At 41.2% G+C, this 21,430-nt stretch overlaps 1 protein-coding gene across 3 annotated transcripts in view; it reads right to left on the bottom strand.

Annotated features, from left to right (window-relative positions):
* LOC134345733 (netrin receptor UNC5C-like) overlaps nt 1–8,768 on the bottom strand; it is a 376,269-nt gene extending 367,501 nt beyond the window's left edge. For all 3 annotated transcript variants that reach the window (XM_063046880.1, XM_063046879.1, XM_063046878.1), the window contains exon 1: nt 8,283–8,768. In XM_063046880.1, the coding sequence (XP_062902950.1) occupies nt 8,283–8,379 (97 nt within the window). In that variant the 5' untranslated portion in view covers nt 8,380–8,768. The remainder of the gene's footprint in view (nt 1–8,282) is intronic.
* Nucleotides 8,769–21,430: the final 12,662 nt, after the last annotated feature.

Here is a 21,430-nt window from a genome sequence, read left to right on the forward strand (position 1 = left end):
CTGTTGAACTGAGTTGTGAAGGATGAGAAGAGTTACAGTGGGGTGTGAAAGCAAACACCAGTCACCATTTCTCCACCTGACCTCTGAACTGCCTGCTCTTAAAGTTCAAAGTTCAAAGTAAACTTATTATCAAAGTACATATATGTCACCATATACAACCCTGAGATTCTTTTCCTTGCAGGCAGTCACAGCAAGTACAAGAAACAAAATAGAATCAATGAAAGACCATACCCAACATGGCAGACAACAACTAATGGGCAAATACAAAAAAAAACAAAAGAAATAAATAATCAATAAGTATCAAGAACATAAGATGAGGAGTCCTTGCAAGTGAGTCCATAGGTTATGGGAAGGATACAGTGATGGGGAAGTGAAGTTGAGTGAAGTTATCCCTCTAGTTTTAGAGCCTGAATCTTGAGGGGCAAGAACTGTCCCTGAACTTGGTGGTGTGGGTCCTGAAACTCCTGCACCTCCTTCCTGATTGCAGCAGAGAGAAGAGAGCATGGCCTAGGTGGTGGGGTTTCCTGATGATGGATGATGTGACAGCACTCCATGTAGATGTGTTCAATGGTGGGGCGAGCTTTACCTGTGACGGCTGGGCCCTATCCACTACTTTTTGTAGGCTTTTGTAACTGAAACAATTACCTACCTTTCAAAGTTCAAAGTAAATTTTCCATCAAAGTACATATATATCACCATATGCTATCCTGGGATTTCACATTTCTGTGAACTATTTCCAAATCAGAATCATTTATTCTGATAAGTAACATCTATTTATCAGAACAACACAGTCTGTTGTAGTTTGCACATTGGTTGTTTGTCCGTTTTTGTTGTAAGTGTTTTTTCATTGATTCTATTGTATATCTTTGTATTTACTGTGACCCATTTTCATTTATATTTAATTTACATTTACCCGCAAGAAAATGAATCTATGGTGGCATATCTGTACTTTGATAAAAAATTGATTTTGACTTTGACTTTCTGTGGATTCTTTGTGATTCAGAATTGGATTGATTATCACTAACATATGATGTAAAAATTAGATGAGAAAATCTGCAGATGCTGGCAACAGACACAAAATGCTACAGCAACTCCGCAGACCGGGCAGCGTACATGGAAAAGAGTGAACCGTTGACGTTTTGAGCTGAGGGTCTCAGCCCGATATGTTTCATGTGTGATGATGTAATTTTTTTTATTCTGCAGTACCAGTATAGTACAGACATAAAATGACAACAAATTGCAAATAGTGTATAGTGAAAAAAAGGAATAATGAGGTGGTGTTCATGAACCATTCAGGAATCTGATGGTAGAGGAGAAGTTGCTGTCTCTGAATCACTGAGAGTGTGTATTCAGGTTTCTGTACCTCCTCCCCGATTGTAGCAATGAGGGGAGGGCATGTCCCAGATGGTGGGAACCTTTGATAGTGGCTGGTGCCTTCATGAGTCAGTACCTCCTGTGGATACCACTGATGGTAGGGAAGGATGTGCCTGTGATGTATTGGTCAGAATCAACTACACCCTGCAGCTTCTTACATTTCTCCACATTTGAATTGTTGTACCCGGCCATTATGCAACCAAGTAATGTGAAGAGGACATGTCCCAGATGGTGCAATTAGGATTTTGCAACTAGTCTCTGATTTTTGGTCAACTGAGAAACTACTTGAGGTGTAGTCACTGTTGTACTGAAAGAAACACAACCTTTGCGCACAGCAAGGTACCACAAATGATTATAGGTTAATTCCCAAATAATCTATCTGCGGGGTGTTGAATGAGGAGCAAACATTGACTGGGACACCCACTGTCCTTCCCTCCTCAAACATGGAGCCATGGGATACAAAACACTGAGCTGAAAGGACAGACGTGATTTAACCTAATCTGCAAGAAGTTACCTCTCTCAGGATTTGAGAGTGTCGGCCTGGATTATTCTGCTTGAGTCCTTGCAGTGAGCCTTGAAGTCACAAGGGTGAGCACAACTGACTGTCAATAGGGCTCGAGAACTAGTCATGTGATCAGGATAGCACCCGGCTTTGTTTTAAGAGCTCTTAACCCCAGAGTCTGTACTAGCAGTCCAAAGAATACTGAGCTAACTGACTTCACACAACTAAAAGGGTAATGCTATCCACTTGATGGCCAACAAACAGCAATAAAACCATGGCATGACATGAAACACCCAGATTCGGTTTAATCAACTTTCACCTTTTACAAAGCCACCTTAACTGTGACATAAGACAATGAGATTTGTACAAGCACTCCAAAATATGTTCTGATAATATACTGGCTGGTAGAGATATAAAAAATAAATGCATCTTGTATCAAAATGAATTTTTATGACTCACTCATAAAATATTTGCTCACCTAGTCAATTGATCTGTATTATCACAGATCATTAAATACTGTGGTCTCTGTGAGTAGCCTGATTAGCAAAACCAAGATCTGAACAATGATTATTTGTTTTAAGAGTTTAATCATCAATAGGTTTCGGAATCATCAATCACAGCACTTTTCTCACTCCACTTTATCTCTGTGACACCATCATTAGCTTGACTGGTCCCTTGAGATCCAATAATCTTAGCAGTAAGGATTAAAAGGACAGCCCTTCTCATCAACATTATAACTGTGTGGAATTTGGGTGCCTCAGAATTAACAAAATGATGAAAAGTGATTTTAAAATTCACTAAATCAATTGTGAAATCAATGAAGACCAGTTAAGTGCTTTTCAGAAACCTCACTCGAAAAGATGCACAGCAGTCAAAGTATTAAACACCCCAACTTTTTCTTCATTTCTCACACATGGATACTAAGGAGTGCCTCAGTGGTAAAAGACAAGGTTTTCCAGGGTGGTGGCACAAGTAAAGGTTATGCAACAACTTATTAAAAAAGGACATTTGGATTTTTAAAAGACATCACTGCGAGCCTTTGATGAAAAAATAATTACTGGTGCACATTTTTAAAACAGAATTTGTGAAATAAAGGTCAATAAAATTGAGAAAAATACATTTGCAAAGTGAAGGCACAAGGATTATCTGGATATGTCAACAAATTGGGCTAAGTGGCCTTTTCCTCATCTGATTGTTAGAGAGTTTTTCTCCAGCTGTTGTGTTTGGAATGGAAATTTTGTGTCAAGGAAATCCAGTATTATGTACTGCTTACCAACTGACGCTGCTGGAAAGGGATGGGCAAAGACATTCTGAAGAACCATTTTTCAGAATGTACTTTTCTGGAGACACACAACGGGAAAACTAGACAGCTTCTCACAGCAGTCAGGGCAAACATTTCTTCAACTTCCAGTCCTAATATGCAATTTGCAACTGAGTTTTGAAATCACTGTTTTCCATGAGGTTGTTCTTTCACATCCTCAATGAAACTATCAGATCACCATTTGATTATATTAGAGGAGAACAGGGAATTAAAACTCTACTACATGCTGTGAAACCTTAAACTTAATGCAATGAGGTATCACTGTAATGTCTGGATGTTCCATGTGACCATCCTTGGTGACGTTATTGACAGTTCCAGAGTTCGGCAAAATTTTCTAAATTATTCCCTTAGAATAATACACTCCATGGGAATTATGGGCTTTGCTAGTGGATGCTATTCTGTGAAAACTTTCTCTGCTCACATACACACACACACACACACACACACACACACACACACACACACACACACACACACACGCACCCCCCCCACACTATGGAAATGTGTGCAGACACAAATGCATTGGTGCACAGCCATGTACACATGTAAACACCGGACCAAAAACATATGCATATATAGCCAGGCACACACTTTCCCTCACTCTGCACTGTACTACTTTTGTAAGACCATGGTCATTATTGAATCATCACTTGTTTCTTGAACACAGCACAACCCTGATTAATTCATTTCAGCAACACTACGCCACTTCACTTTATTTGTTTCTAATTATGTTCTTTCTTGTAAAACTTGCATATAACTTATGTTTGTGTTCTTGTGAATGCTTATATGATGCTGCGTGCCTGTGATGTTGTTGCAGGTAAGATTTCATTGCATCTGTACTTACATGTACTTCAGTATATGATGATAAACTCTGACATTGATAATCCCTACCCAAAAACATTGAATAGCAATCACAAACTTGGGCAAATACTGCCACTTTAACATGTTACATGACATTTTTAGAACAATAGTAGGCCATTCTGCCCAAGCAGTCTGTACACTCTTCAATCCTTCACCCACTCCCTTCCACCTCTCCTGATTGCTGATTTTCCCTTTCATTGCAGAAATGCTTCCATAATTTGAAATACAAACCTTGGAGAAAGATGGGTGATGTTTTAAATAATGACTCAGCTCTTCCTATTCACACCTCCTCAATGTTTATGTTTGCACATCTGTCCCACCACTGCTGGTTTTCACTATTCAACCTCTGTTTCCTTCCATCCCTCCTAATTTTTCTGTGTTTCTATCTCCCTCCAGTCATCCTAACTTTTTTTTCCAGCGATGGAAGTTCATCACTGTGAAATATTGAAACTGTTTCTCTTTCCACAGCAGTACCTGACCCATTGAGTGTTTGCAGAATTTTCTGCTTTTTGAGAACAACATTTGAAGTGCTTTGCATTTGAAAGTAATGTTAATTATAAGAAGGTTAATACTCTCTGTTGAATCAGTCTTCAGCACACTCATATCTAAATACTTAGGAATATATGAACTGGGAGCAGGAATACACTACTGTGAACTCCTTGAGCCTGTCCCACATTAATACTATCATTGTTGATCTGAATGTACCTAACTCTGTACACTTATGTTTCAGGTTAAAGATGCTTCATCAGGACGGGGTCTTTTGAAAGATTACTGACTTAAGCGTCAACCTTGTTTCTCACTCCACAGATGCTGACTGACCTGCTGAGTGTTTCCAGCATTTTCTGTTTTTGTTTCAGATTTTCAGCATCTGCAATTTCCTTTTTACTTTTCACACATTCTTCTAAACACTTGCAAATAAATGCTTGGCTTGGTAAGCCATCCCTGGTTTACAAACGCCGACTCTGGCCCCCTACAAATAAATGAGCTCCGTAATGTCAAATTCAGAAGTTCGATATATATGTACACAGATTTATTGCTTCTAACAGCAGGGCTAGTTTCCCGCCTCTCGATCTCTTCACTTTTAGTAATTGTCCTTTCTTATCAATCTCACGTGCTGTTGATGCCTTTCCTTACAGTATTATGAAGGCATGACACATATATCGCGTGATTTTTGTATATTTTCCGAGCAATGGACAAAATCAACTTAAGAATGCCTGTAAAATCTGCCCGTTAACCAGGATGCAAACTTTCCTTAGAAGAGACCCACCCATTTTCAGTTATCTGTCTAGCAACTCTCTGAATTGCTTTCAGCGCGTTACCATGCAGAGGAAAGAGACACTTCATCTTTCGGTTCGAGGCGGCTGCTGTATTGTTATCATTGCAAGTTTATAGTCAGATTACAATCACAGTGTGTGACAATATCAAGTTTAAAACAAGCCATCAAATGGAAACAATGAATTCCGTCATATTTTTAAATATATACTTTACAAACTGGGCCCGTTACAGACATTTGAGACATTTGTACAAAAAAAGACAATACGCGCCATATTTCTGATAATAATCAAGCCTCATATTACTGCCAGTTATTTTACGAGCCTCAAACTTTTAAAAGCGTGATCGAGATCGCCACAGGGAACGGAGAAACAAGATATGCAACGCTTTTCAGCGGAGGACTGCACTGAATTACAGACGGAATATATATATCAAGTTATTGACAGCTCAAAAGGATAACTGTAAATTCAAGACATGGGAAATATAAGATAATCCCGAATGTAATAATTGCAGATTGGATTAATCAAATGGGGAGTGTTTTAAGGACGAAACAGTGAAGATCCTGATAGCTGGCTGTGCCTCGAGGGTCTTGTATAGTGGGTTTCTTGTGCGAGTTTCCCCAAGGACCTACTGACCCTGAGAAAGGCACTCCAGACCAGCTAAATGGCTCTCGCGCGCTCTCTCTCTCACTACCACCACCCCACCCAATCCCTCCAGCTGGTCCCTGCCATTATAACAGCCCACGTACTCCTCTCAGCAACGAACACTAGCCAACAAAACTGACAACCAATTTAATTGCCAACAGCACCGGCGCCACGGTGCAGACAGAAGTCGGACTTTAAAATCCCGACACCCCACCCGCGATTTCACATCTCACTCTCCGTTATTTATGAATGGCATCTCTTTAAAATGATATTCAGGCACATTGTTGCACTCGTGCTTTTATTTTCCATCAATGGGGATTCTGCAGAGGCAAGGGGTAATGCAAATGTGTTGAACTGGGAGTTCGCTGCAGCATCAGGTATTACGGAGCGCGGCTGTCCACAACAAAGATTGTGAAAGAGAATGAGAGAGAGAGAGAGAGAGAGAGAGAGAGAGAGAGAGAGAGAGAGAGAGAGAGAGAGAGAGAGGAGGGAGAGGGAGAGAGAGAGAATGAGAGGGAGAGGGAGAGAGAGAATGAGAGAGAGAGACAGAGAGAGAGAGAGAGAGAGGGGGGGGCGAAGGGAAAGATGAACACTTTGCCATCAAGGGATGCAGTGCTGGAACGCCCAACTCACTGTCCCTCTCACGCTGAATAATATGGATTTTCTTTTAACATCGATCGCTGACCGATTTGTACTGTTTTGTCACTTGCAGAATCCCCCGCCCTCCTAGATGGTTGTCAGACTTAACGTCTGTCACATACAAGAAAATAAATCAAACGCGACAGTTTTACCGAGCGATTCTATTGTAAAGCGGGATTATTTTCTCTTTAATCCATCGATCAAACCTGCTCCGGTGTGTGAGGGGGAAATTAACCAACTCTTCTAGGCAGAATCTTTATAAAGCCGGGGTAGCTACCTTAACAAAATACACATTAAACAAACTTAAGGTGCAAGTGCATCTTCAGCCCTTCAGTCTTGGCCATTAACTAACAGAGACGCAGCATTTAGAGATTTGGGGAGTCGCTTCACCTGGATGGAAGAGGAGCATTGCTCTGTTGGTACCGGCACTTCAACAGCCCTAGTGACCGGTGCAGTTCACCGGAATCAGGTTCATCAGAGCTCACAGTAATACAGAGATGCCCAGCGCACATCCGCGTTACAGACACAGGAACCCCATCAAAGCAAGCTAACTATCTCCGGTTAACACATTGGTCTCAATCATATTATTTTTTTCAAAACAATCGGGCAATGACTTGCTCACACCATCAACCACCTCCGACCTACATCCTCATTTATATGTAGCCACCCGTCAATCTCCGAGATTATTCTTCCCAAACCTCCAGCGGAACGGCTCGGGATGTGCTCCCTCTTTTCTCCCAATCCCAGTCCCTTCACTTGGTGTTCCCTCTCCGCACCATCCACTGTCACTCACACTCCCCTCCCGTCTGCTTTCAGTATTTAATCTTCACATTTCCATCTGTGTCTCGCCTAGTTCCCCGTCCTTCTCTGTCCCCTGGCCAGTCCCTGCCTGGCTCCGACTCCTCCTGACTCTTTCTCCCCCTTTGCACTCTCCGTATCTCTTCCTCCTGCCCTCTGACCCTCTTTCCCTCCACTCACCTCTACCCTTCGCCTCCAATCCTTTTCCTCCCTCTCCCGTCTCCCCACTCTCTTCTCTCCACGTTTGCCTTTCCCTTACCTCTCTCTCTCCTGACCCCCCTTTTTCCGGCACATCTTTCATCTCTTTCCCCTGAACTTCTGTCTTCATGCCACTGCCCCGCTCTCCGACTCCCCGGTCCCTCTTTTACTCCTTTCCCTCAATTTTCTCGTGTTTCCTCCCATATGCCCCATCTCCTCTTCATCCCATCTCCTGGCTTCCCTCTTCCTCCCCGCCTTCTCTCCTTTCCCCTCAACCCCTCTTTCTCCTCAGCATTTTTCTTTTTTCCCTTTTCCCGTGTTCCCATCTCTCCTTTCCCTTGTCCCCACTCTCCCATTCACCCCTCTCTCTACTCTGTCCTTCCTTCTCGTTCTGTTCCTCACATGCATCTTCACATCCTCCTGGATCTTCTCTCTCTCTCCGCGTCCCATATACTAATTTCGCCTCTCTGTTGTTTCCCCTCTAGCTCGAACCTTTTCACCAGTCTCCCCGCGCGCCTCTCTCTCTCTCTCTCTCTCTCCCCTCCCATCCCTCTCTCCCCGTTTCTCTATCTCCCAATTTCCTTCCTTTCATTTCCTCTCGCCCTCCACCTTCTCTCCCCTCTACCCCTACGCTTCGTCCCTCCTTCGTTCGGTCTCGCTCTTATCTCCTTACCTTGAGACGCCCGCAGTTCCGCCACCGCAGCCAGCGCAGGTAACAGCAACACTCGGAATAACTTCTGCGCTCCTATTCCACACTGACTTTCTCCCATGCTTTACACTTGAAGGGAGTCCAGCAGGGGGAATTAAGGGGAAAGGGGGTTCGGGGAATAGGACAGTTTCCCCAAAAAGCACTAGAGCCACCAAAAGACGATATCCCTTTGAAGTTGAAACAGGCTCTGTTTGTAACCCGCCGCTAATCAAATGTTGAGAGAGTGAGAGAAAGGATTAGCGATGAGATAGCAGGACCGCAGTCAGTCAGAAAGGTGAACACACCGCCCTGTCACCTCTGCTCTCCCCCTTCCGAACTACAGCCGCGTCAGGAGAAATTTAAAAGTTTTCTCCTGGGTTAAAATGATTTTATGTGTGTCAGGAGCAAGTTTTAAAATGAATATCCAGATCGGAAGCAAGTCAATGCTGTGCAGAAGAACTCTGCTGGTGAGACGGTCTGGGCTGTGGTTTCATAGAATTCTTGTAGATTGCAGCGACTCTGCACTCCGGGCTGTGAGAGAACGTGGAGTAAACACTAGGGAAGAGTGAAAGGGAGGGAGAGAGCTAAGACACATTTGGCTGTCCAATAACACTCAACATTTCCCTTTGCCGGCTTCAACTGCAAAACCTGGGTTGGATTCTCCAGGAACCGGAGCAGACTTCAGTGTTGTTCAGCACCTTATTGCAGTTAGAGGGGCCGGTCGCTCTCCTTCGTAAAGACATGAGTATTTTTACAAAATACCTCTCAGAACCACATGTCCCAAAGTTGATAACACGGGTATTAGAAAGTGGGTGGGGGAAGAGGCCATTTGGTCCTTCCAGTCTCCCACACCATTCTCTCAGATTATTAGTCAAAGAGGGATGGTTACAGGCCCTTCCACCCAATGAGTCCTTGTCGACCATGGTACACACCCAGCTAGTCCCAGATTTCGGCAGTCGGCCCATATTCCCCAAAGCCACGCCCTCCATGTACCTCTGAAAGTGTAGATCAATCTCAACATCAGTGTCCTGTCTTGTCTTCATATCCTTTGATTACAGAACAGGCCATTTGGCCCACAATGTTCTGTTGAACTAATTAAACTGGAAAATGTGTCCCTTCTGCCTATAAAATATCCATATCCCTCCATTCTCTAAGAGCTTTTCAAACACCTCTATCATATCTACCCCCACCAGCAGCCCTGGCAGTACATTTCAGACATTCAACACTCTCTGTGTAAAAAGCTTGCCCTACGCATCTCCTTTGAGCTTACTGAACCCCCCCCCCCACCTCAATTTCATGTCCTTTAGAATTAGGCATTCTGACCCTGTGAAAAGGATAAAACCCATATCTCTATCTTCCTCATAACTTATAAACTTCCGTCAAAGTTCAAAGTATTTTTTTTCATCAAAGTACATACATGTACCGTAAACAGCCCTGAGATTAATTTCCTTGTGGGCATATTCAATGAAAGACCACACCAACCAGTGTGTAAAAGCCAACAAACTGTTAAAATATTAAAATAAAGAAATGCTGATAATAAATAAATGAGATGAAGAGTCCTTGAAAGCAAGTCCATAGGTTATGGAAACACAAGGAAATCTGCAGATGCTGGAAATTCAAGCAATACGCACAAAATGCTGGTGGAATGCAGCAGGCCAGGCAGCATCTATAGGAAGAGGTACAGTCAATGTTTCAGGCTGAGACCCTTCATCAGGACTAACTGAAAGAACAGATAGTAAAAGATTTGAAAGTGGGAGGGGGAGGGGGAGGGCGAGATCCAAAATGATAGGAGAAGACCGGAGGGGGAGGGATGGAGCTAAGAGCTGGAAAGTTGATTGGCAAAAGGGATACGAGGCTGGAGAAGGGAGAGGATCATGGGATGGGAGGCCTAGGGAGAAAGAAAGGGGGAGGGGAGCGCCAGAGGAAGATGGAGAGAAGGCAAGGAGTAATTGTGAGAGGGACAGAGAGAGAGCAAAAAGAAAGAAAGGAAAAAAAAGGAGAAAAAAAACACCAAACAAATAAATAAATAAAGGATGGGGTAAGAACGGGAGGAGGGGCATTAACAGAAGTTAGAGACGTCATTGTTCATGCCATCAGGTTGGAGGCTACCCATAGGTTATGGGAACTTTAATTGAAGGGGCAAGTAAAGTTAAATGAAGTTATGCTCTTTGGCTCAAGAGCCTGGTTACATCCTCCACTGATCCTCTGTCATTCCAGACAAAACAACCAAGACCATCAACCTTCTTCCTATTGCATATGCCCTCTGATCCAGGACCTCTTCTGTACTCCCAACATTTTTAATATTCAAAAAATGCATTCATCTTGATTTTGAATGAACTTAGTGACTGAATTTCCACAAGCCAATAGAGTAGACATTTCTCCTCAGTTCAATTCTAGTTTGAGATTTTAATCCTTGTTTTATGCCCCTTATCAAAGTAACACAATCTCCCCATATCTACCCTTTGAACTCTGAAACATCACTTCTCCTTTTTTTCTAAGTATAGAGACCTAGCCTACTGCTAGGGTTTGAAAAGATTTAGAAGGATATGTGACTAATGCGGGCAAATGAGGCTATCTTTAATGGGCATCTTGGTCGGCATTAAGGAGATGGGCTGAAGGGTCTGTTTCTGTGCCTACTACATAATGACTCCATTTAATGTCTCATCATGTGATTGCCCCCACCATCCCAGGAAACAGTCTGAAGAATCTTTATTGCACTCCCTCTGTCACCAAATATAATTTTTTGGGGGCAAGGAGATCAAAATGGTTCACATATTCAAATGAAGCACTTTTACTGTGTGGTCATCATTATAACATTGAGGATGCTACAGGAGAGTAGGCTTCCATGGCTTCTTTGTAGTGTCCAGTGCAATGGATTGAAAGATGAGTATGGGTCTGGGCACTGGGGAGAACTCTTCTGTTCTTGAACATCAGCTGCCTTCAAGACAGACAGGAGTTCACTTTAAAATTTCATTCATAAGTCAGTACATCCAGTGGATGAGCAGTTCCTCAGGCAATATGTCTATGCACAAGCATCTAGAGTGAGGATGGAAACTGTAAGTTTCTGATTCAGGGAAAGAGAGTGAGCCAATTGTCCTCATGACTCAATCAATGTTTTGAAAATCAAAATAACTGTACATGCTGGAAATCTAAAACAAAAATGGAAAATTCAGGAACTCCTCAAAAGACCATGCCACATCTGTGGTAAGAGAAACAAAATTAACATTTCAGAATAGAGACCCTTTGTTGGAATGGAAGAAAGATCAAATGTTTTCCTTATCTAGAGGATTGCATATTTGAGACTAAAGAGAAACAGAGCACTTACTAAGATTTTTCAACGTATCCTTCAAGCACAGCTTGTTTCGCCTACTCTTACCTCACAGCCGTGCATAACATCATTATAATGCAAACTGAGGCATGTCTTCTTTACCTTTCATACATTTTGTTAGGAATTTCTTGGGTGAAAAACATATCTTCTCATGGGTTTATATATTTGTCTGAGGGAGCACTTCTTTGGAGAGTATATTTTTCAAGTTATCCTGAAACATTGATTCTATTTCTCTTCCCACAGAAACTGCCTGAACTGCTCAATGTTTTCTGTTTTTATTTCAGATCCTCTGAAAGAATGTCAATACTTATCTACGTTGCATTTGTGACTGTATTTCAAATGCATTGTACTGTGTGATGGGTAAACCTAAAGCTCCGAAAAGCTCTATGTAAATCCCTGGTCTTTGTGGAAATCCTGTCAGTCTTTCTTGGGGGTGTACATAGGTGTTGGTTACACCGACTGGTTGCATCACAGCCTGGAATGAAGGCTCTGATGCACAGGATTGCAAGAGGCTGCAGTGGTTTGTAGACTCAGCGAGCTTCATCATGGACACAACCCTCTCCACCATCGAGGACATCTTTAAGAGGCAGTGCCTCAAAAATGACAGCATCCATCATTAATTCACTTAGCCCATTACGGAGGAGGTACAGGAGCCTGAAGGTCTACACTCAATGATTCAGGAACAGCACTTTCCCCCCCTGCCATTGGGTTTCTGAATGGTTCAATGAACCCTTAAACACCACCTCGTAATTCCTCTTTATTGCACTATTTATTTATTTTTGCAATTTATAGCAATTTTATGTTTTTACACTCTACTGCTGCCACAAGACAGCAAATTCCATATCATATAAGTCAATGCTAATAAATCTATTTAGTTTCTGATTCTGATTCTTTGAAATAGTTAATGGTCTTCTGATCTCTGGACTATGGGTATGAGTCCCTCTCTAAAGGTCTTAACACAAAAACTCACCCTCACACTCCAGTCCTCTTTTGACAAAGTACAGCACTGATGAAGGTGCCATCTTTTGGATGAGGTGTGAAGGATTCCTGCAGCAAAATCATGAAGGAAATCAAGACCTTATCCCTGATATCATGGGCAATATTTATCTTTAACTCAATGTGACTGTGCAGATGATTTAGTCATTATCACATTGCTGTGTAAGTAAGCTGACTTGGTCTAAACTGGCTGCTGTGTTTCTTACCATATGAAATTGGTTTCATTTCATAACTTCTTTGGCAGTGGAACACATAGAGAGATAGTTTTCATAAAATCTTTTTTTCTTCAACATAATGATAAGATGTTAAAGGAAGAACCAGTTACGTTAGTATTGGGTTTGGATGATCCTAAATTAAGTTATGGTTCACAGATGCAGAATCTGTACTGACATGGTGTGAATGAACAGCAGAGATTAGTTCGGAGGAGGTTAATACGAACTGGAAAGAATGCATCTTAGCTCAATATGCAGAAAGGAAATATGCTGATGAATCTTGATTGGTGCATTAACCATCCATTATTCACAAGTAACAAAGCATTATTTTTCAAATGTGAACATTCAGTTATATTCTCAAAGTTTCATATTTTAGTGGCAATTAATTTCAAAGGTTCAATTAACATATTTTATTTCCACTGTACAGGTGGGATTAAACTTCAGGTAATAATGAATGTTCTGATTCTCCAAGTGGATGTCAAAATATTATTCAGTAATTAGGACTAAAATAGAAAATGGATTCATTGAGATTTCATCTCATTATGAAATTCTACTGTTCGTGTGAATGGCTACTCCTGTTTATAATGGAACAATAGTAACTGCAACTATAACAACTGAATTTGATAACAGAAGATATATTATTGTACTAAGCAGCAACAAGATTTAAGAAAGCAATTCATCAATGATAAAATAGTGCTAGGAATAAAATAATCTCCCTTTCTAAGGCCACTTAGTCATGGTTATGGGTGGCATCCCAGCTACAGTCACAGAAGGGAATATCAGAATCTGTCCAAAACGGCTAAACATTATCCTTACTAATTTCAGCTGTGTTTTGGACACAATATTACTTTCATTTCTCAGAAACAGACTCCCCCACTTTTTCAAATCTCCAGAATAGGAACAAATATACATGGACAGGAAAGCTTTAAAGGATATGTGTCAAATGTGGGCAAGTGGGACTTGCTTAAATGGGAATCTTAGTTGACATGAACCATTTGAGCTGAAGGGCTTGTTTCTGTGCTGTATGACTCTATGACCCTAAATGAAGATTTCTAAATGATATCCTTACAGATGAACGATTGGTGTTGAGTGTGGAAGGAAAACATCATGCTGGCTGGCTCAGCACTCCAGTCGATTGATTATGCACCTGCCTCATATGGTTGTTCTCCCTTTTATCATTGTATGGTTCTTCCATCTCCACCTGTCCATAGATTACGCATTCATACAGTTCTCCTTGGGAGTTTGTTATTGCTTCAACTCTCAGCACCACTTTGTCAATGCTTTCCAAATCACAACAATACAATTCTGAAAATAGAACATCTGCATGGGATGTAAGAAACTACACAGAGTAATGAACTTAGCTCAATACATCATACACATCCCTCCCAACTATTTGTAGTATCTACAGGAGGCGCTGCCTCAGGAGGGCAACATCTATCATCAAAGATCTCACCATCCAGGCTTGACATCTTCTTGTTGTTCCCATCGGGTAGGAAGTACAGAAGCCTGAGGTTCCACACCATAGGCTTTCTGTATTTCCCACCCAATGGTCACTGCAAGAGCAGCTATTTCTATTCAACCATTTGGTTCTTGAACCAACTGGAAAACCCTAATCACCACAGCTTAGCAACACCTTGATCACTTAGATCACTTTGCAGAAATGGACTTCTTTATTCTCACTGTGTTTTTATTTGTAAAATTACATGTAATTTATGGTTAATTTTTGGTTTTCTGGTGAACGTATTTTATTAAATCAGATCAGATTCAGATTGATTTATCACATCTACATCGAAGCATACACTGAAATGCATTGTTTTGCATTATAACGGGCTTTGTGCCTGTGATGTTGCTCCAAGTAGAATTTTCATTGCACCTATGCTTACGTGTACTTGTGCGTATGAAAATAATCTTTGGCTCCAACTTTGACATCTTCTCTCTGATATTTTCATCAGTTTTCCTAAAATTTTCCTGTCTTTCTGAGGAGGAGGGGCTTTGGTGGGTGGGGGAGAATTTTAAATGGAATGGCTGGATTTACTCCGGTACTTAATCCCTGCCAGATAATTGTTTTGGTGTGAATCTCCAAATACAAATAGTATAATAGGTGTTTTTGAAAAGTAGCTGGATCCAAAAACTGCCTTAATAAGAAAAGATTTATTCAGAAATATCCAGTAAAGGTATAGCATAACCTCATTGTTAAGCATGGCCTAGTTCGTAATGACTAATGCTTACTGTGTATATGGAGCAAGCTAAATATTTTGACTTTAAAAAGTATTGGAAAACCTCTGTCATTTAATATACTGTCCTCTCTTTAAAGCGGCCCCCTACATAGTTCAATGTGTTTTCAAGAAGCTATTCATAATATTGATAATTTTGAGGTTTCTAACGAGCTTAGACCTACCGTGTATAATTGAGCAGTCTGCAGCAGAACACAAGATATAAAACAGAAGCTGATATCCTTGTGCTTTGATCATCATACAGCTCCCAGTTACAGAGCAGAGACGGTGGATCATACACTCTGGACCATGTCTGTTTTGTAATTACTATATCATCAAATTTCCTTTTATATTACACAGGTTTATGGACAATTTGGAGATGGCATTCCGAAATTCCCTTTACCTTTCCATCAAAATTGAAATTTGGCATCTCATGCCTGGGTCCATTATTGGATACTTCACTTGCTTCCATGCTGACAATCATTTGATCCAGATATGAGTATGATTGCTTTCAAACTGACTGCTTGAAACTTTGAACAGACTGTCGGAAAGACTCCAAACTGACTGTGAACTAGTGATCATAAGCCTTGGAGGAGATTGTTACTGTTGCTGCTAGCTTTGTGTTTTACCTCAAGCTTCAACTAGATGCACTTTGTCATGAGACCACATTGATTTTAATGGTGCAAGCTAGCAATACCAGGCACTGGTGAATACTTAAAGACCTAGCCTTAATGTAGTGAAAAACAACAGGACAGGTAGAACCTGTGGAGGCAAAAAGATGTTTGACATTTCAGGTCTAGACTAGGGGTGTAGGGAGGAGATTCATTACCTTATCATAACCTGCATCAGAATGTAGCAGCATCAGATTTTCTAGGTCCAACTAACCTGGAGGAAGCAAGTACCCATAACATTTAAATAGTCTATTGGTAAAATGTTGATGGATGTCGAGCACATCTCATCTATGGCTATGCAGGTGACTCCAAAGTATATCTTTCTGTCCACAATATGGGAAATGGAAGCCTCTGTGTTGTTATTACATCTCTACCACAATAAAACAATACCATTTCCAACAGATGATTGGATATCTAACTCTCGTCTCCCCACACAGATCCCTTACTCCCAGATGAAGGAAGGTCAGTGAGTCCCTAGTGGGCTCTTCAAACATAACATCAAAATCCGCCTGAAGAAATTCAACATTACATCCAAAAGCTGGGAAGAAATTGCATTCGACATATATATCTGAGGGAAATCTTTTCACAAAGGAGCTGTGCTACACGACTTCAGCTGTGATGCTTGAGGACAAGAAGGAGCTGTGAAAGGAGAGGCAGGATAGCCAGGTGAGCCAATCACTAACCACAGCCATCACTTACCCTTGCCCACACCGCACCAGAATATGTACAAAAGTTCAAAGTAAATTTATTATCAAAGTACATTTACGTCACCATATACTACCCTGTGATTCATTTTCTTGTGGGAATTTACAGTAAATGCAAAGTAACACAAGAGAGTCAACAAAAAATGCACAACCAAACAAACAACTAATGTGCAAAAGTCAATAAACTATGCAAATACAAAAAGAAAAACAGTCAAAATAATAATAATAATAATAAAAATAGTAAACAAATAAGGAATCAATATTGAGAACATGAATGAAGAGGCTTTGAGAGAGTTTGTGGGAAAAGTTCAGTGATGGGGCGAGTGAAGTTGAGTGAAGTTATTCCTTCTGGTTCAAGAACCTGATGGTTTAGGGTAATAACTGTTCCTGAACCTAGTGATGTTGGTCCTGAAGCTCCTATACCTCCTTCCTGATGGCAGCAGTGAGAAGAGAGCATGGCCTGGATGGTGGGGGTCCTTGACGATGGATGCTGCTTTCCTGCGACAGCAGTCCTCGTAGATGTGCTCAATGGTGGGGAGGGATTTACTCATAATGGACTGGGCTATATTCATTACTTTTTAAGGTCAAGATCAAGGTCACTGGTGTTTCCATACCAAGGCTTCATGCAACCAGCCAGTATACTCTCCACCATGGATCTATAAACATTTGTCGAAGTTCTAAATGGCATGCCAAATCTTTGCAAACTTCTCAGAAAGTAGAGGTGTTGGCATGCATTCTTTGTAATGGAACTTATGTGCTGGATCCTGGACAGATCTATTTAAATTGATACCAGCAAGGAATTTAAAAATTGTTGACGGTCTCCACCTCTGATCTCATGATGAGTACTGGCTCATGGACCTTCAGTTTCCTCTTCCTGTAGTCAATAATCAGCTCTTTGGTTTTGCTGACATTGAGTGAGAGGTTGTTGTTGTGGCACAACTCAGCCAGATTTTCACTCTCCTTCCTACGTATATGCTGATTTGTCACCACCTTTGATTTGGCCAGTGACAGTGGTGTCATCAACAAACTCAAATACGGCATTGGAGCCTCACAGTCATAAGGATAATGTGAGTAGAGCAGGGGTTAAGCACACAGCCTTGTGGCACAGCTCAGCTGATGGTGATTGTGGAGGAGATGTTTTTGCCAGTCCAAAATGACTGGGATCTGCAAGTGAGAAAATCAAGGATCCAGTTGCACAATGAGGTATTCAGGTCTTGGACCTTATTGATTAGTTTTGATGGAACGATAGTCATGAATGCAGAGGTGAAGTCGATGAATGCATCTTCTCTGTCCAGATATTCCAGAGTTGAGTGCAGAGCCAATGAAATGGCATCTGCTGTTGATCTTTTGTGACACTAGGCAAACTGAGTGGAACCTATTTGCTGCTCGGGCGAGAGTTGACATGTTTCATCACTAACCTCTCAAAGCACTTTATCACAGTGGATGTAAGTGTTATTGAGCAATAGTCATTAAGACAGTCATGTGGATTCCAGATCCTTTACAGCCACCTGTGGACTCACCAATAGACAATCCTTTAGGAGAACATCATACTCGACTCGAGTGATCAAAGAGAGATTACAATACAGAAGGATAGGCCTCATCAGTACCAAATCCCCAATTATTTCCCTGTAATCTATTCTCACTCAAATGTCCATGCACTTCTCTTTGATTCTTTTTACCAGCTCATCTATGTGCACTAAGGGTAATTTACATTGGCTAATTCATCCACCTGCTTGTCTTTGGGATGTGGGAGGGAACCAGAGCACCTAGAGGAAGCCCTCATTGTCATGGGGAGAACCCACAAACTCCACACACACAGCACCTAATGTCAGGCTCAAAATTGGGCTGCTAGAGTTGAGAAGCAGTTGCACATCTGGAAGGTTTCTTCTGGAAGAAGATGGTGCCGGCAAACAATATAATCAAGGATGATAACCTTCAGACATTTCATGAAACTGCTTCTTTCACTTTGTTTATTTAATCTTTTTCTTTCAAATGTGGTTCTGCTATTGTTGGAGTCTGTGATCTACTTTTCGGTGGTGTGTTTTCAGGCCAATTGAGCGGTCTGGCACTTTTCTGTCTCTGAAGGATTTTGGCGTGTTTTTGAGTGAAACGTGTAGCCTGGAGGCTAAGAAGCTTAGAGATGGGGCACAAGCCCGTGATCGATTCCACTTCTCACTGATCCCACCAATTCAAGCCTCAAAAAAGAATGAAATCAATGAGGACGAGTGTGGATAGTGGGTGAGAGTTCAGTGGCAAGTACCTGCTTGTAAACAGTTTCTCTCTCTCTCTCTCCCTCCCTCCCTCCCTCCCTTGTTGCTTCTGGAGGAAAGTGCCTATATACAAATGATCTCTCTCTCTCTTCCTCTTGCTTGATGCTGTTAGAGGATGATTTCAGAGTCTATGGGCCTTGTGCAAGATTTAATTGACTCGGTTTGTGGATTGGACTCTATAGTTCATATTATGATGCCTTTGTGATTTGATGTTTTATATTATGTATTTTTTGCTTGTTTCTCTTGCCGTCTGCGCAATTTTTTTGTGTTGGAGGTTCGAAGCTTTTCTTTAAATGGGTTCCATGGTTTTCTTTGTTTTGTGATTGTCTTTGGGGAGATGAATCTCTAGGTTGTATATTTTGAAAGTAGATGTACTTTGAATCTTTGAATCTGCCTGGTGCACCTTTCTGCTACCTTCAGTAGTGTTTGATGCACAGTCCACAAATGGTTTTGTTTATCATGCTCAAAGCAGCTGTAAGCATGTCTTGTCGTGGACTGTTGGCAGATTTTGTACTAGCCCACTGGCATGAGATCTTTTGGGATGATACTTGCCAACTAAGCTCATTACTCTTGCCTCCCTCTTCTACCTTCCTCTTCTCCTCATATAATCTGTATTGATAAATTGAATTGGTTTATTGGTAAGTGGGTAAAGGTTTTGAATGGTTGAATGTTGGATCAGACTCAATGGGCTGAATGGGTTAATTCTGTTCTTTTATCTGATGGTCTTATTACTGTCACCAATACGGAGGTACATGTCATTTCAAAAAATAAGTGAATTGAAGTATACAAGGGGAAAGCAATAACAGAATGCAGAATATAATGTTAAAGAGAAAGTGTAGTGCAGGTAGATAATAAGGTGCAAGAGTTATGATAAGGTAGATTGGGAGATCAAGAGTTCATCTCTAACAAGCAAGATTTAATCAACAAACTCCAAAACCTGGGCCTCTGTAATTGGATCTTTGACTTCCTCACCGGGAGACCCCAGTCAGTGTGGATATACAATAACATCTCCACCTTGCTGACAATTAACACTGGGGCACTGAAAGGATGTGTGCTTAGCCCACTGCTTTGCTCTTTCTATACCTGCAGCTATGTAGCCAGACACAGCTCAAATGCCATCTTAAACTTGCCGGTAACACAACTATTGTTGGCGGAGTTTCAGATGCTGATGAGGAGGCATTCAGAAATGAGATAGATCAGTTAGTTGAGCATTGTCACAGTAACAACTTTGAATTCAATGTCAGTAAGGTCAAGGAATTGATTCTGGACTTCAGGAAGAGGAAGTCAAGGAAACACACACCAGTCTTCATCGAGGAATCAGCATTGGAAAGAGTGAACAGTTTTAAGTTCCTGGCTGTCCTCATCTTTGAAGATCTATCTTGGATCCAACATATTGATGGCAATTACAAAGAAGGCATAACAGTGGCTATATTTCATTAAGAGTTTGAAGAGATTTGGTATGTCACCAAAGACTCTTGCAAATTTCTACAGATGTACTATCATTTGAACAGATAATTTGATCATTTGAACAGGGCATTTGAACAGTTTGCATTACTGTCTAGTATGGAGGCGCCACTGCACTGGATCAGAAAAAGCTGCAAAAAGTTGGGCACTTGCCTCTCCAGCACTGAGGACACCTTCAAAATCTAATTCCTCAAGAAGGCAGCATCTATCATTATGGGCCCCGATCAACCAGGACATACCTTCTTCTCATTGCAACCATCAGGGAGGCGGTACAGGAACCTGAAGACACACACTCAATGTTTCAGGAGCAGCTTTTTCCCTTCCACCATCAGATTTCAGAGAGGACAATGAACCCATGAACACTACCTCACTATTTGTTGTGTTTTTGCTCTCTTTTTGCACTACTTACTTAATTTAATTATTTTATTTATTTATATTGTAATTTATAGTTTTTTAAATTATTATTATGTATCACAATGTACTGTTGCTACAAATAAGCATATTAAATCTAATTCCAATTCTGAATTGGTCCATTCAATAGTTCAGTAGCACAGGCTGTCCTTGAGTCTGGCATCACATACTTTCAGTCCTTTTTATCTTCTGTCCAATGGGAGGGGGAGAAGAGGGAATGTCCAGGTGGGGTGTGGATTTTGATTATATTGGCTACTTACCCAGTGCACTAAAAAATGTAGATAACGTTTATGGAGGGGGGTGGTTTCATGATGAGGCTGTGATTTTACATCCTCTCAGAGAAGGTACTTTCTAGATGTTCAATGTTGGTCGTTCCGCTCCAGTAGCCAAGGCTCATCATTGGGTATTGTTCATCAACATTGGCTTTGTTTGTTTTTGTAATTATTGTAGAGTGATACAGTGGTACAACAGTTAGTTCTGTTGCCTTATAACTCCAGAAATCCATATTCAATTGAAAATTCCAATGTTGTCTGCATAGAATTCACACATTCTTAATGCAACTATGTGTTTCTTTCCTCCCATGTCCCAAAGGTGTGCTGGAAGGTTAATTGGCCATTGTAAATCACTTCTAGTGTAGGTTGATAGCAAATAAAATCATTGTAAAGTGATTGGCACATGTTAGGGGGAATCAGTTGCAGGAATACAGGGAAATTACAAGATTGAGATTGAAACTCATGAGATGTTCTGCTGGGTTGAATGATCTTCTTTGATGTTAGTATAAATATGATCGTAGAAGGTAAGAAGCTGCTTGAGTTGTTTGATGTGCCATGTATAAAAGCTCCTCATCTCAGAATAGTGAATGGG

Source organism: Mobula hypostoma, chromosome 4, assembly GCF_963921235.1.
Source record: "Mobula hypostoma chromosome 4, sMobHyp1.1, whole genome shotgun sequence".
In the NCBI taxonomy this organism is placed as follows: domain Eukaryota; kingdom Metazoa; phylum Chordata; class Chondrichthyes; order Myliobatiformes; family Myliobatidae; genus Mobula; species Mobula hypostoma.